The following is a 14412-nucleotide window of genomic DNA, read 5'->3' on the forward strand; positions in this document are numbered from 1 at the left end:
TGTCTCTTACTAGATGTCTGTGCAGCACCTACACAATGGGGCTCCAGCTGGATTAAGGCCTTCAGATTCTACTGATGTAAATAAGTCAATGGGAGTTTCCCTGTGTTTTGTACCTTTGAAAATCTCTTCCTGAAATCTTACTTTAAGACAAGACATATGAGGTGAGTAACTTTCAACAGAAACGTTGAGTTTTTAGCATTAAATAATAAAACCTGTTTTGGTTTGTTTTTTTAGGTATACAAAAGCAAGAGGAGGCAGACTTCAGGCGTGTACTTCTAAGAATCAGGCATATGTATGAAGTGGGAGAGGACCCTGTGCTATCTCAGCCTGCAACAGTGAATCTGAAAGTAAAATTAATCACTCCTGCTAAAGCACCGCTTAGGGGTTGTCTAAACAGTGGGGTAATGCGCTCTACAGAAGTGTGATTTCTAAATGCACAAATGTGTTGTGCATTAATTGGCCCATGTAGAACCTTCTGGTATGCACTAAAGTGTGCTTTAAAGTAGAGCTTTTACAAACTACGCTATGTTAAAGTGCAATAGGGAACCTTTAATACACAGACCATAGCGTGCATCACATTAGCATGCTTAAGAAATCACCCTCTGTAGAACACATTACCCCACCTTGTAGACAAGCCCTCAGCCTATCTTTGACTGCTGAAGAGGAATCTTGTTACAAAAACATAACCTTCCTCTTCCTTTAATTGGAAACTACTCAAAAAATGGACCAGTAATGCTGCTACTGACACTACTGGCAAAACTCTGCCTCTAGCTGAGGTTAGAGTTAATTTTTTCCCCTACCCTTCACCACGATAGCCATTACAAAGGCTACGTTTTAGTCACGGGTATTTTTAGTAAAAGTCATGGACAGGTCAGGGGCAATAAACAAAAAGTCACCGCCCTGTGACCTGTTCACTAAAATACCTGTGACTAAATCTTACCTGCTGGGAGGGGGGCGGTCCTGAAAACCGCTGCTGGGGCGGGGAGGCAGTGTGGGATGACACCTCTGCTGTGGGGGAACAACCCAGGGTCCTGCTGCAGCGGGGTCGGCCTGGGGCCCCTTGCCACTGCTGGGATGGGGGCGGCCTGTGGCCCCACTGACGCTGCTGCTCTGAGTGGGGGGGATCCGCCCATGGCCCCCCCGATGCCAGTCTGGGGCGGTGGGTGCCCTGCCCAAGGCACCACCGGTCCGGGCAGGGGGGGCAACCCAAGGTGCCAATGGTCTGGTCTGGGGGACGGCCTGAGGCACCGCCGCCACCATCACTGCTGGTCTGGGCTGTGGGGGGTGGCCTGTAGCCCCACCGCTGTTGATTTGGGCGTGGCCACCGCTGGTCTGGGTGGGAGGCGGCCCAGGGCCCCACCACCGCTCCAGGGCAGAACCGGGGACCAGCTGCCTGGGGCTGCCAGAGGAGCGGCCAGTGTGCTGGCCCTGGCCTTCCCCAGCCGCTGGGGTGGTCCTGGGGTTAGCCGCACTAGCGCTGTAAAATTCACAGAGGTCACAGAAAGTCACGGAAGCCATGACTTCTGTGACGTCCGTGAATGATTCGCAGCCTTAGCTTTTACCCTAGCTGAACAGCCAGCGCATTGACAGTAGAAAAATGTGCACCAGCATCAGTAGGATTGAGCCTATTGTGTAGATATTAATATAATATTTGCTGTGATAACTTAAATGTTATAGATACCGGTCTGTGATTTCTTTGTATCAAATGTTGCTGCAAGTAGCACCTGAGATTACTGAAATGTGAAAGCTTTAGAGAGGGTAAACATTACTTTTTCTCTATTTTTTTTCCCCAGTTGTGTTTTGTGCATTTGACAGCACTATGTGTCTGATCACTTTGACTGTATCTCTTGTAGAGACAGTTTCCCCTTTTGATTGTTTGGGTAGCAATATTTTTTATTTTATTTTTAAATAGGAGATTGTGATTGTGACACCACACATCCTGGCTGACTACAAATGTGGCAGTTGACACTGAAGAGGGCGGGCTCCTCTTTTGGGTCAAGAACACAGTAGCTAATAAGTGCTCTGGTGACTTAAAAAGGGGATCCATTTGTGCTGAATCATCTATGGTGGTTTTAAAGTATACACAGCTCTGATAGTAATTGCTGAGAGTGTTAAACCTTTTGAGATTACAGATCAAAATTCTGCCCTTGCCCAGCTGCTTACTGAGCAGATGAGAGCTGCAGTAGGCATTTCCTTAAGTAACGTTAACTGGATATCTTCGGGTTTCTTTTTATGTAGTCTCTGCTGAAAGGGTTGGGAACAGTGGAGTTGGTGGAAGAGCGGTCGCTCACAGGAACCTGGGACATAAACACTTTGGAGCGATGGAAATGGAAATCAGCACAACATCTAAGCAAAGGTGGGTGGGAAATTAGATTTTGTTTCCTTTTTTCAAGCCCCAGGCTGTTGACAGGGTATTGATGGTATTTTCATTGGATGTTGCAGCTCAGGAAACAGTCTCACTGAGTAGATTCAAATGATCTAAAAGAGTTGTTATAGGTGGGGTTGGTAACACAGCCTATTATTAAATTTGCCTAACACTTCCCATTATAAGACCATGTTTTCATTGCTTAAAACTTTGCCAGACTATCACTGTGCTGAAACTTTATATATTGGGAGTCTGCCTCAGGCTAAATGTTCTTCATAAATTTCAGTCAAAATGATTCAGCTATTTCTGAGAATGAGGCTAGGTAGTTTTACATGTAATAAAAAATTTTAGTGACCTCCTCTTTGAGAAGTTCAACCAGCCCCCTACTTTAGAGCAGGAACTTGAAATTTGACAGATGGGTGGCTTTTGTGCAAGGAATATCCCTTTTTGCCATGCCTGTGAAATTCTGCCCAAATTTGGCCAAACATTGCAGATTGCACATGCAAAACTTGGCAGCTGAATTCCTATACATTCTGTCTGTACTGAGCATGCTCCTCTCTGGGGCGGAGTAGGATTTTCTCTGCAATTGCGGCTCTGGGCTGCTGTGAGCCAGGCTGGGTCCAGGCTTTGGTACTGAGAGCAGCGAGACTGTCTCTCCTGTGCTCTCAGTGACTCCCAGGCACCAGGAGGAGGAAGCAGCCTGATTCAAAAGCAGAGGGTGGCAAGAGCTAGACCTTGGAGGAAGCATAGAGGAGTAGATTGGGACAAGGATTCTGAGGGTGGGGTGGGATACTGGAACTGGAGGCTGGCCGGGGAGGATGTAAGGGAAAGGAAAACTACGGGATGGGAGAGTGGCAAGATTGAGGTTGGCTGGGCAAGGAAACTGTGACAGGGAGCCAGTGGGGTGTGGGGAGCCCATGGGGTGTGAGGAGCCAGGGTGTGGGAAAAGGACTGGGACTAGCTGGGCAAAGAGACTGGGACATGGAGCCAAGGAAGCCAGATGCTGAGACTGGAGGAGGAGCCCTGGGAGGGAAGCTGGGAGCGAATGGGGACAAGGAATGTGGGTAGGGTGGCAAGTGACTGGAAGCCAGGAGAGATAGTACAGACAAGGAAATGAGGGGGGGGGAAATGGGACTAACTGGAAAAGAGGCGGGAGGAGCTAGGGGAGTTGTAGTGGAACTGGAAATGGTTGGGCAAGGAGACTGGGACGAGAAACCTGTGGAGACTGGAAGCCCACAAGACTAGAATTGGGATAAGAAGCTGGTGAGGAAGAGACAGAACTGGGACAGAGATGGTGCTGAAGGCATCAAACTTTTTGGGGAAAGGCTAAAAGAGCACAGCCCCCTTGAGAGCCTGGAATAGAACTCAAGATTCTTGAGTCTTACCATTCCTCTGATGTCAGCAGATGACTGAGAAACCCCCTGGCAAAGTGTCTCATCCCCCTCTAGTGTTGATCACCATAGAGGAAATGACAACCTACTACTTCTGTCAGCTACTTTGTTAGCTCAAGTGGCAGAGGTCTGTGTAGTGGTGGTGACCCATATCAGTGTCAATATGATACCACATGAAGGAAATTCTCTTTTTTTCACTTGTTTGTTTTAAGAATCTAGGATATTTTACCTGCCCCCCCCCCCAAAAAAATGTTAAAAGATCAGTATTACGGTTGCAAAGTCAAGCATTCAAAAGTTAGGAAACGCGGAAATAAGGTTGCCCATGGAATCCTAATTCAGCCCCCTATGAGGATGCATTATGAAACAGTCTTTAATTACATGGTCACGTACTATTTTTTTCCACAGGATCCCATCCTCACTCGTTGCACAGGATGGGTGTGCTCTGGGGTGAGTTTGGTTTTGTAGTAAAGAAGGCTCTTTTCTGTAGGACCCCTGCCTCCTTTGTTGCAGGAGTTGGAAGGTTTGTAGTGAATGAGGCAGGGGCTTGCAGGAAGAGAAAGGATAGTCTTATGATTAAGACAGTTGAATGTTGCCCTAGAGAATTGGATTCAGTCCCTGACACAGAGTTCCTGTGTGATGCTAGACAAGTCACTTAAATCAGACTTCTCGGCAGTAGTCACTAATGGTATGTTACTCATTTTTCGGGTGCCTGATTTGAGACTGGGGTCTGATTTCCAGAAGTAAAGCATTTACATCTGTAGCTGAAGTCAATTGGAGCTGTACTTTGAACATAGAAATACTATATAATGCTAAGTGCTCTGAAAAATCAGGTCCAGGTGTCTCAAATTAGGCATCCAAACGTGGGGTACTCGACCTTAATCCCAGGGTTTCTCAGTTTCCCATCTGTAAAATGGAGATGATAATACCCCTCCCCCTTATCTCAAAGGGGTGTTGAGAAGATAAATTAATGTTTTTGAAGCACTTAGATACTGTAGTGATGTGCCACATTGGAAAGCCAATGAGCAGGGTTTGTATAGTGCAGTAAATAAGGCCTGGAGCCACATACTGAACAATGGAAATAAAACAAAATATTGAGTAGTTGCTCATTGAGTGAGCACTGTCCATTCTGTGTACTGACTCTCAGTCGGTGCAATCTTGGACCGAGGACTGGATTGTCAGTGTTCTGCACTGAGTGTCCTTGATTCTAGAATGTCTTTCCCCGGATATTCATTGGAGTGTGTCTGAGGCATCTATCACAGTAATGCTCAGACCCTAGCTTGTGCATTTATTTACTTTTTACTGTAATTCATATAAGAGATGGTTAGAAACCCAGATCAGAAAATCCACAGACTTTGGGGAATCATAGAATCATAGAATATCAGGGTTGGAAGGGACCTCAGGAGGTCATCTAGTCCAACCCCCTGCTCAAAGCAGGACCAATCCCCAATTAAATCATCCCAGCCAGGGCTTTGTCAAGCCTGACCTTAAAAACATCTAAGGAAGGAGATTCTACCACCTCCCTAGGTAACGCATTCCAGTGTTTCACCACCCTCCTAGTGAAAAAGTTTTTCCAAGTTGAGAAGTTCGGAAGTTGAGTTCCTTATCCAAACTGTGTGGTTTGGGCTAATTTCATGTTCATTTTGTTATACCAATAAATTAAAAACCAGCAGGATCTTATTAAAGGGAAAAAGGCAAAATACCACATTTATTGTGAATACAGAAAGAATCATAGTGAGCAGTTAGTTACAGCTATAACATTCCATTCAATCTCATATTTAATCACACACACACACACACACACAGAGGTTCTGCAAGGTTGTTATCATAGTTACCAGCCTTAGAGTTGCTCATGCCAAGCCACTGGCCAGGTGGCCTGGACATGAGGAGGGAGCAGGGCCTTGTCAGATGCTCATCTGATGCTCCTGGAAGTTGGTTTGCAGAATCAGACCCCAAAGTTCTCACTTTTTTAGAGTCTATTTTTATAGGAATTTCTTCCTATGCCAGTCTATGGGAATTGCTTCATCATGCTGTTGCTGAATCAATCAGCAGATAGCACATTCCTGACGGCTCCGTGCTGCTAGATGTTATCTTGTTCTTTGGTTCTCCCATTCTTGAGGCTGTTGGGTGGATTCCAGTCTGCCCTCCGGGGTCCTCTGGTTATTTCCACTTGACGCCTTCTTCAGCCGATGGACACTGGATTCTTAGGCTGGCACCTCCCTGATCATTCAGTTCTTATCCACACCAAGCATCCATCCACATCCATCCTCTATCTCTATTTTAATCACAGTTGTTAATACAACAAAAGGGCGGGGAGTCTCTGGGTGCTGTGTCTGTTGTTAGAGTATTGCTTTGAGTCTCTCTCTGTGAATTGCTTTGAGAACAGACTCTGTCTTAGAATGTACTAACGCAATTAGCAGCTTGCAAGTTTCACATACAGAGGGAGAGAAACAGTACCAAAAACCAAGAGACCTCTTAATTAGTAATACCCTGGAATTTAAACTATGGGGAATCAAACTCATTTGTGATTTTAATACAGAACTTCTTTAATATGATCCAACATAATCCCCCTTTTGACACTAAGATTTATAATCGTCAGTGTCACTTTCTATGTAGCCAATTCAAGAGAAGGTACTGTGAGGCAATTTGAGTTTGTGATTCCAATTCATGCCACATACATGATCCTAGTGATGTATCTTTACTACAAGGTTCTGGGGCAACAGGCAAGGTGAGGCACACCCACTTTTGAGGAGTCCATTCGGTACAACCTCTAGTGTCCAATAGCTTCCCTCCCTCCCCAGCCCACTGGCTCGAGGTCCAGGGTAGCCAGAAGGATCCCACGTGTAATATGGGGAGTGGGCTAACCTTCAATACCTTTGCCTCCAGGGACTGTTGGTGTGCAATTTTGACAACAATTTCTCCCATTAACAAGTCTGGTTTTACAATACTGGAAACATATTGCATCCATTCATATTGATAAGTGTCAAACAATGATCTCTTTCTTTGTTTTAACAAATGCATCAAACCCTTAATATTTCCCAATATGACCCAGAACATTTCGTGTTCCAAAGTAGCTAGTGCAAGTATCTGCATTTCAGTGCATCCCATAGCTATGGCTGTGTGGTTTCCTATTTCTAATATTTTTTTTTTCTTATGCATAAGCCATGTGGTAGTATTAAGCCATTGCCAAAGATTCCATCGGGCTTTTAGGTTACCCAGACCAATTTGGACCAAGTCTACATTGGCATGTACTTGTTTTTGTGTCAGGCTGTCCTGTAGCTGGGTCAGAGAGCTTAATTTATTTTTAAGTACCTGCAGGTCTTTAGTATTTTTTTTTTTTTTAAACACACAACAGTGCTAGCAACAAGACAAAACATAGAACACAAAACACAATTTCTATTGTGACAGTAGATTCATGGTATTGGGTTGCTTTTCAGCTGGCATCAGCTTTTCCTGATTTTCTGAAAGACAAAAAGAACATGTTTCTACCCCTTTTTGGGGTGGCAGATTATTGCTTAAAATATTTCTTTTACAAATACCCTTGCTGATTGCAGGCAAAACAGAGGAATTGCCCCCGTATTTTCCTGTTTTTGTTCTATAGGCAGGCCAGGTTTCAATGGCTTTTATCTTTTAAGGGTTATGGGGAAATTATCCCACTGTTTAGTCATTAAATCCCTGAGTTTTCCTTCTTATACAGAAGACCAAGTTTATAATGTTTTTCCTGCTGTGTTAAGCTTTAAGTTTTATTTACAGGTAATAACTGAGAAGCATCATTACCATACGACCTTAAAGGGTTTTTCCAAAAATCATACACACTATATGTTGTTACAGGGATACTTATTATCATTAAATTTATTAAAATTATCTTGTTATCCCATGTCTTTTATTTAGACAATTTGTTTGCTGGCCAGGTGTGTCCTTTATCTGCAGCTCCTTTGTGCTGCTAGTTCTTTCCTTCCTTTATCATTTAGGTAATTTGCATTTTCACAGAAGCTTCCTGCTTTTGGATTTAAAGCCATCAGCAGCTCAGAGACTCTATCTTAAAAGGGACACAATCAGCTTTCACCAGAGTTTTGATTACTTTGAACTTCTGCTTCCAAAACACACAGCAATCTGAAAAAGAAAACCCAACCTATTGTGGCTCCCTTTGGAGCCCTAATAGCATTTTAATTAAGTAGCATGGTATGTTTGCATTTCTTTTGCCCCTTCTACAATATACCCTGCACATGTTCTGGGGCAAATGCACATTCCTTCCATAGTTTAACTTCTATAACATTATCCAGATCCATTTTTACATAAGGTGTCACTATTCCTTTTTTTTGCTTGCAGAGGTTTCATGTACCTTTATCAAAGTGACAGTCTGATTACTCAGAGCCATTTTAAGACTCAGTGTTTCTCACATTGCTTCTTTTTGTTTTGTGCACCTCACCCCTGCTGTTGCTTCAGAGAGGCACTGTTTTTTTAATTTTTTTTCTACAACTCTCATCTGTTATTTTGTTACAAAAACAAACAAACAAAAAGAATCGAGAATTTTTTTTTTTTATATTCTCCTGATTTTGACTGCCCAGCTGCAGCCACAACTTAAAAACATTTTAAATTTTGTAAAGCATTGAGTTACCTTTTAAGGGTTGAATGCCAAATCCCAAAGCCAAACAGCACTAATTACCTGTGTCTAGCAAAAAGGTCTGTCAGTTTTGCAACTTTGAATTAAAGAGTCAAATGGATTTTTAGTGGCATTATTTAAAACAAAAACAAAACCAACTGGTCCTTAGAACTTTACATATTTACACACACAGAGATAGATACATACACATTTTCTTTAACATCCCTTCCACACTGCTCTGGTTTTTTTACATCTTACATTCCCTTTATACATTTGAGGCAGCTAAGTTCCAATAGAATCCTCTTATGTTCTTTTAGCAAATTTGACTAAATTGTCCAGTCAAATGATTTTAATCAGATAGTTTATTTTTGCCTGGCTAATTTACAGACATTCCTTTGGAAAAGGGCCCATTTTTCTTTCAGAATGGCTGCAAAGAAACCAAGAATGCTCTTTCTCTAACACTTTTCCTTTTTAACATTTTCACAAAGTTTAGCTGCTTAATTCCCTCCAGCCTCTGCAGAGTTAACTTTTTCACTCTTTTTGTATTCCTGGAGTGCCTCTTTCACTATTTTCAGCTGGCTTTGGGTATTTGTAGCCAGCACCTTCCAATTGTCTGCTCCCTTTTCCGTTTGTGCCTTTTCTTCTTTACATGAAGACAAGTGGAGGGAAGAATCCTTACATGCCTCCCACAACAACCAAATTGCTGCTGCATCTCTTTTGGCAGCACTAGAAGGGTTTGTATATGAGGATGTATTGAGCCAATCTATCCTCTAGGTCTGATATAGTACAGACATCTACAAGGACTTGTTCAGTCCATGGATTATGTCCATATCTTTGGAGGACTTGTTTGAAAGGTGTAATTTCTCTAATGAAAGCGGAGGCTGGAGCTCCCTCCGGTTTCATTCCTCCCTCCATACCTGCTTTACCCTGTTTTTTCTTTAACATTCTAACAAATTTTTAATTTTTCTATCACTCCTGATTTTATTCAGTGCTTAATCTATGCTTTTTCTTCCCTGCTACCTTCTCGGAGGCCAGCAGGTCTGGTTAACCTGTTTCTCCCTGCTACCTTCTCGGAGGCCAGCAGGTCCGGTTAACCTGTTTCTCCCTGCTACCTTCTCGGAGGCCAGCAGGTCTGGTTTAATCTGTTTTTCCTGCTACCTTCTCGGAGGCCAGCAGGTCCCCTGCTACCTTCTCGGAGGCCAGCAGGTCTGGTTTAATCTGTTTTTCCTGTTACCTTCTCGGAGGCCAACAGGTCCCCTGCTACCTTCTCGGAGGCCAGCAGGTCTGGTTTAATCTGTTTTTCCTGCTACCTTCTCGGAGGCCAGCAGGTCCCCTGCTACCTTCTCGGAGGCCAGCAGGTCTGGTTAACCTAATAGAAATGCCTAGCTCACTAGAGCTGGCGGTGTGCACACCAATATTTACAATAACTGAGGTTTTTTTACCAATATTCCCCCTTTCGCAATTCTCCACCAAAATGTTGTACCAATAAATTAAAAACCAGCAGGATCTTATTAAAGGGAAAAAGGCAAAATACCACATTTATTGTGAATACAGAAAGAATCATAGTGAGCAGTTAGTTACAGCTATAACATTCCATTCAATCTCATATTTAATCACACACACACACACACACAGAGGTTCTGCAAGGTTGTTATCATAGTTACCAGCCTTAGAGTTGCTCATGCCAAGCCACTGGCCAGGTGGCCTGGACATGAGGAGGGAGCAGGGCCTTGTCAGATGCTCATCTGATGCTCCTGGAAGTTGGTTTGCAGAATCAGACCCCAAAGTTCTCACTTTTTTAGAGTCTATTTTTATAGGAATTTCTTCCTATGCCAGTCTATGGGAATTGCTTCATCATGCTGTTGCTGAATCAATCAGCAGATAGCACATTCCTGACGGCTCCGTGCTGCTAGATGTTATCTTGTTCTTTGGTTCTCCCATTCTTGAGGCTGTTGGGTGGATTCCAGTCTGCCCTCCGGGGTCCTCTGGTTATTTCCACTTGACGCCTTCTTCAGCCGATGGACACTGGATTCTTAGGCTGGCACCTCCCTGATCATTCAGTTCTTATCCACACCAAGCATCCATCCACATCCATCCTCTATCTCTATTTTAATCACAGTTGTTAATACAACAAAAGGGCGGGGAGTCTCTGGGTGCTGTGTCTGTTGTTAGAGTATTGCTTTGAGTCTCTCTCTGTGAATTGCTTTGAGAACAGACTCTGTCTTAGAATGTACTAACGCAATTAGCAGCTTGCAAGTTTCACATACAGAGGGAGAGAAACAGTACCAAAAACCAAGAGACCTCTTAATTAGTAATACCCTGGAATTTAAACTATGGGGAATCAAACTCATTTGTGATTTTAATACAGAACTTCTTTAATATGATCCAACAATTTGTGGTTGTGTATTTGTTGTATTGCACAGAGGCTGGGGTGGTGGTATTTTACTTTGTTTCTGACACCTATTGCGTGTTTTTCCTTTTTAAAAGCATCTTACTCTATTTATGGTTCTGGGTTTTGAGTTATTTTTAAGATACACAGAAGTTGCAGTAGTTAATATTGAAAGTTAATATAAAAAAAAGAGTTTCTTGAATTGTAATCTTGGCCAAGCCACTGACTGCATGACCTTGAGAAACATAGGCAAACAGGTAAGATACTAAGAGCTCATCTACACTTAAAACACGACAATGTCACAGCTGTGCTGCTGTAGTGCAGTGTAGACTCTCCCTAGACTGACGGGAGGGATTCTCCTATTGGCATAGGTAATCCATCTCCCAGAAAGGTGGTAGCTAGGTCAACAGAAGAATCCTTCCATCTATTTAGTTCTGTCTACACTGGGGATTAGGTCGGCCACTCAGGGATGTGGATTTTTCACAGTTCTGAGTGACGTAGTGAAGCAGATTTAATTTTCTGCAGAGCCACCTCAGTAAAGCAGCAGTTTTGGAATATTAAGTGTTGGATTTTTCTCTCCATTACCATGGACACTCTGGAAATGTGCACCTTTTCTTCTGCCTGAGTGTATCATTAGGGTAGGACTAGTATCAGTAGCATGAGGCACAGAGTGAAAGGTGGATAGTTTATATTTTAACATGATGAATGTGTGTTCCTTAGAGTTATAAGTGCAGCTGTTTAAATTAGAAAAGAAAATCTGTTCAAACCTAGGTGGATCAAAAATGTTGAGACAGCAAAATACTATGTGCAGTTGATCTGAAATAACGCTTTTCAGAGTAAATGACAAATCATAAACACCTGCATTTTTGCGTTTTATAGGCCTCTCCGGTAATAGAAAGAAGAGCACAGAAAACTCTACTGTGACTATTCACCCAAAGGAAATTAGGACCTTTTTTGTATACTTTCAAGATCAGTGAAAGTTTGCAGATTATTCCGGGGCCAACTATTGAATAACTGGCTGTATTTTTTTTTTTTAAAGAAATGAAGCAACTGTTTTGAGAACTTTTTTCCTAGTCTGGTAAATGGAAGGAATAATTATTCTGTAATAAACTGTTAAACTTGATTAAATCATCAGAATTAGTTGCTGGTTCATTTGCTTCTTTTTAAAGGAAATTACCCCATACTTTCTTAGGTCAGCTATTTAAAACATGTTTTTCTAGAAATTAAAAATGTTTAGCTTGAAAATAGAAAAAAGAGGAAAATATCTGACTGGCTAGGACCCGATCTATACTGCAGTACAAATGTATCAGCCAGGATATGAAACTGGGAGGCTGTGACTCTATTTCTTTGCATTGTTAAATCCATTTCAGTTCTATCTATTTTTAAAATTTTTAAATGGTGGTCTTTGCCTCTACAGATTACAATACAAAGAGCCTGGATTATTTAGTCTCTTGTTCTCATAAAGAATGTAAAGCTACAGTTGTCTGCCAAGTTCAGACAACATGTACACTGATTGTGAGAAATGTTCATTAATAACTAGATTGGGAAGGAGTTACGTGTGAAGGACTATATTTAGGGTTATAGAAGTGTTAGTTACAAATAGTAAGAACTGTATTTATTTAAGTTAGCCTGTTTTTTAAAAGAACACACACTGGTGTGCTTTATTAGCTAAAGAAATGCTCATCATTATAGAAAATTGGATTTTTTAAAAACAAAATGAAATATGTTTCCCTATTTTCTGCTCAACTCTAATTAATGTGGCGCTTTGGTGCCTAATTGTGCTGTCATATACACCTGTGTAGATAAGCGGAATGAAATGGAGTTACTCCAAATTTAAACCCATGACACTGAGATCAGAAACAGGTCTGTCATTTTTAGTTATTTTGATTTGCATCAGAAACTGTGAATTCTGCTTGCTGCAGCATGGTGCAAAATATTGCGTGCTGTCTCCCTGCCTAGAGGGAGAAAAAAGGGAAAGAAGAACATAGAGCAAATAGGGGCCACTTCATTTAAACCTATGGATTAACGTGGCCTATTGCTTCAAAAGTAATGTTTGTGTTGAATGTTTAGTTTCTTTGTATTGCCTCTGCTTAATAGTACTAGTAGTCACAGCTAGCTTTCACGTAACACCTCACTGAGGTCTTAGATAATAATGAAAATAGCATTTTACTTTATATTTTTCATAGATTAATAGATTCTAAGGCCAGAAGGGACCATTGTGATCATCTAATCTGACCTCCTGTATAATTACGCCTGGAGGAATTCTGCACCACTGCGCACATGTAGAATTCATGTCCCCCGCAGATTTCTTTGCTTCCTCGCTGAAAAATGACTTCTGACAGGGAAGCAAAGGGAGGCCGCAAAAGCAGTCACATACCCCTCCCCATCAGTGAAGGCATGTCATTTTGGGCACCTCGAGCAGCTGGTGGAGAGGTAAAATCACTGTGGGTTCCCGCCTGCACCTGAACCACCCCAATGGAGCCCCCTGTACCCAGACCCCCCCCACTGAACTGCAACCAGCTGCACCTGGACTCCTGCCCCACTCCCCCAGCACCCTAACACACCGCCAATGAGCCCCACACACCCAGACCTCCCCCTGTAGAGCCACAACCACCTTCACCTGGACCCCCCTGCAGAGTCCCATTCCCCCTGCACCCAGAACCCCTCAACAAACCCTTTGCATCCAGATCCCCGATGCACCCGGAACCCCCACTGAGCTGCCTGCACCCAGATTGCCCCATACAGAACCCTCTCACCCCACACCTGGATCCCCTCCTCCCCCACCCCCCCACCACTAAGCCTCTCCACACTTGGATTCTGCCAGGCTGAGCCTTCCTGTCTACACCTGGATCAGGGGCCAGGCTGGACGTGTGTGCGAGACTCTGTCCCTCTTGCTTGCTTTCTTGGTGGGCATTGTGTGGATGGGCAGGACCCTGGGATGTTTCTGGGGAGGCTCGGCCCTTGCTCTGTGTCGGGGTTGGGTGCAGCCTCACCGCCAAGTCCGTGTCTGGAGGCGGGAGGAAGGGGGCTGCAGAGTGATCTCCCACCTCTGCACAAAGTAGCCAATGATCAAGGCCAGCCACATCACAGGATACCGCCCCTAATCGAGTCCAGTTAGATCCGTGAGCTCCTTGATCGACTAATCCCTGAGGCACCGCTCCTCCGAGAGACTCGCTTCATTCCTCATCAGCCAATCACTGCGGCCCGGACCCTCCCGCTCTCCTGCGGACCCACCCTCGAGACTCTCAAAACCCCTCCGGGGCCGCATCCATCCCAGCTAGGGTGCCTCCACCCATGGCAGTGTCTGGTATGGCTGCCTTGGTGTCACTGCCGGCAAGGCCCCTTGGGGTCCCCGGTACCATACCTGTAGAGCCCCCTCGCCGCCAACCGCTCCAAACTCCATGAGTCCCGCTCCCAGATCCATCCTTACCCATACGCAAAGTACGCATGCTTAAGTGTACATTAAGCTGTGTGCTGCTCCAGCCCCTGCCCTGCCTTTTCCCCATGACCCCTACCCCTGCTGCGCCCCAGCCCCTCCCCCACTCCACCCCTTCCCCGCCCCAGCCCCGTCTCTTCCCGCCCCTGAGGACCACAGCAGGGCCAGGCCTGCACTCACCGGCAGCACGAAGTGCAGCAACCAGGCCCCAGCCACGCCACCGGAGAGTGC

General features: G+C 44.1%; 1 protein-coding gene across 3 annotated transcripts in view; it reads left to right on the forward strand.

Annotated features, from left to right (window-relative positions):
- The window catches only part of MAN2B2 (mannosidase alpha class 2B member 2), a 59690-nt gene extending 47870 nt beyond the window's left edge, over positions 1-11820 (forward strand). For 2 of the 3 annotated variants that reach the window (XM_074951719.1, XM_074951717.1), the window contains 4 exons: positions 235-347; positions 2239-2356; positions 4162-4203; positions 11625-11820. In XM_074951719.1, the coding sequence (XP_074807820.1) occupies positions 235-347; positions 2239-2356; positions 4162-4203; positions 11625-11722 (371 nt within the window). In that variant the 3' untranslated portion in view covers positions 11723-11820. The remainder of the gene's footprint in view (positions 1-234; positions 348-2238; positions 2357-4161; positions 4204-11624) is intronic. The other variant, XM_074951718.1, reaches the window with a different exon arrangement.
- Positions 11821-14412: the final 2592 nt, after the last annotated feature.

The sequence above is a fragment of the Natator depressus genome, chromosome 4 (genome assembly GCF_965152275.1).
Source record: "Natator depressus isolate rNatDep1 chromosome 4, rNatDep2.hap1, whole genome shotgun sequence".
NCBI lineage: Eukaryota > Metazoa > Chordata > Testudines > Cheloniidae > Natator > Natator depressus.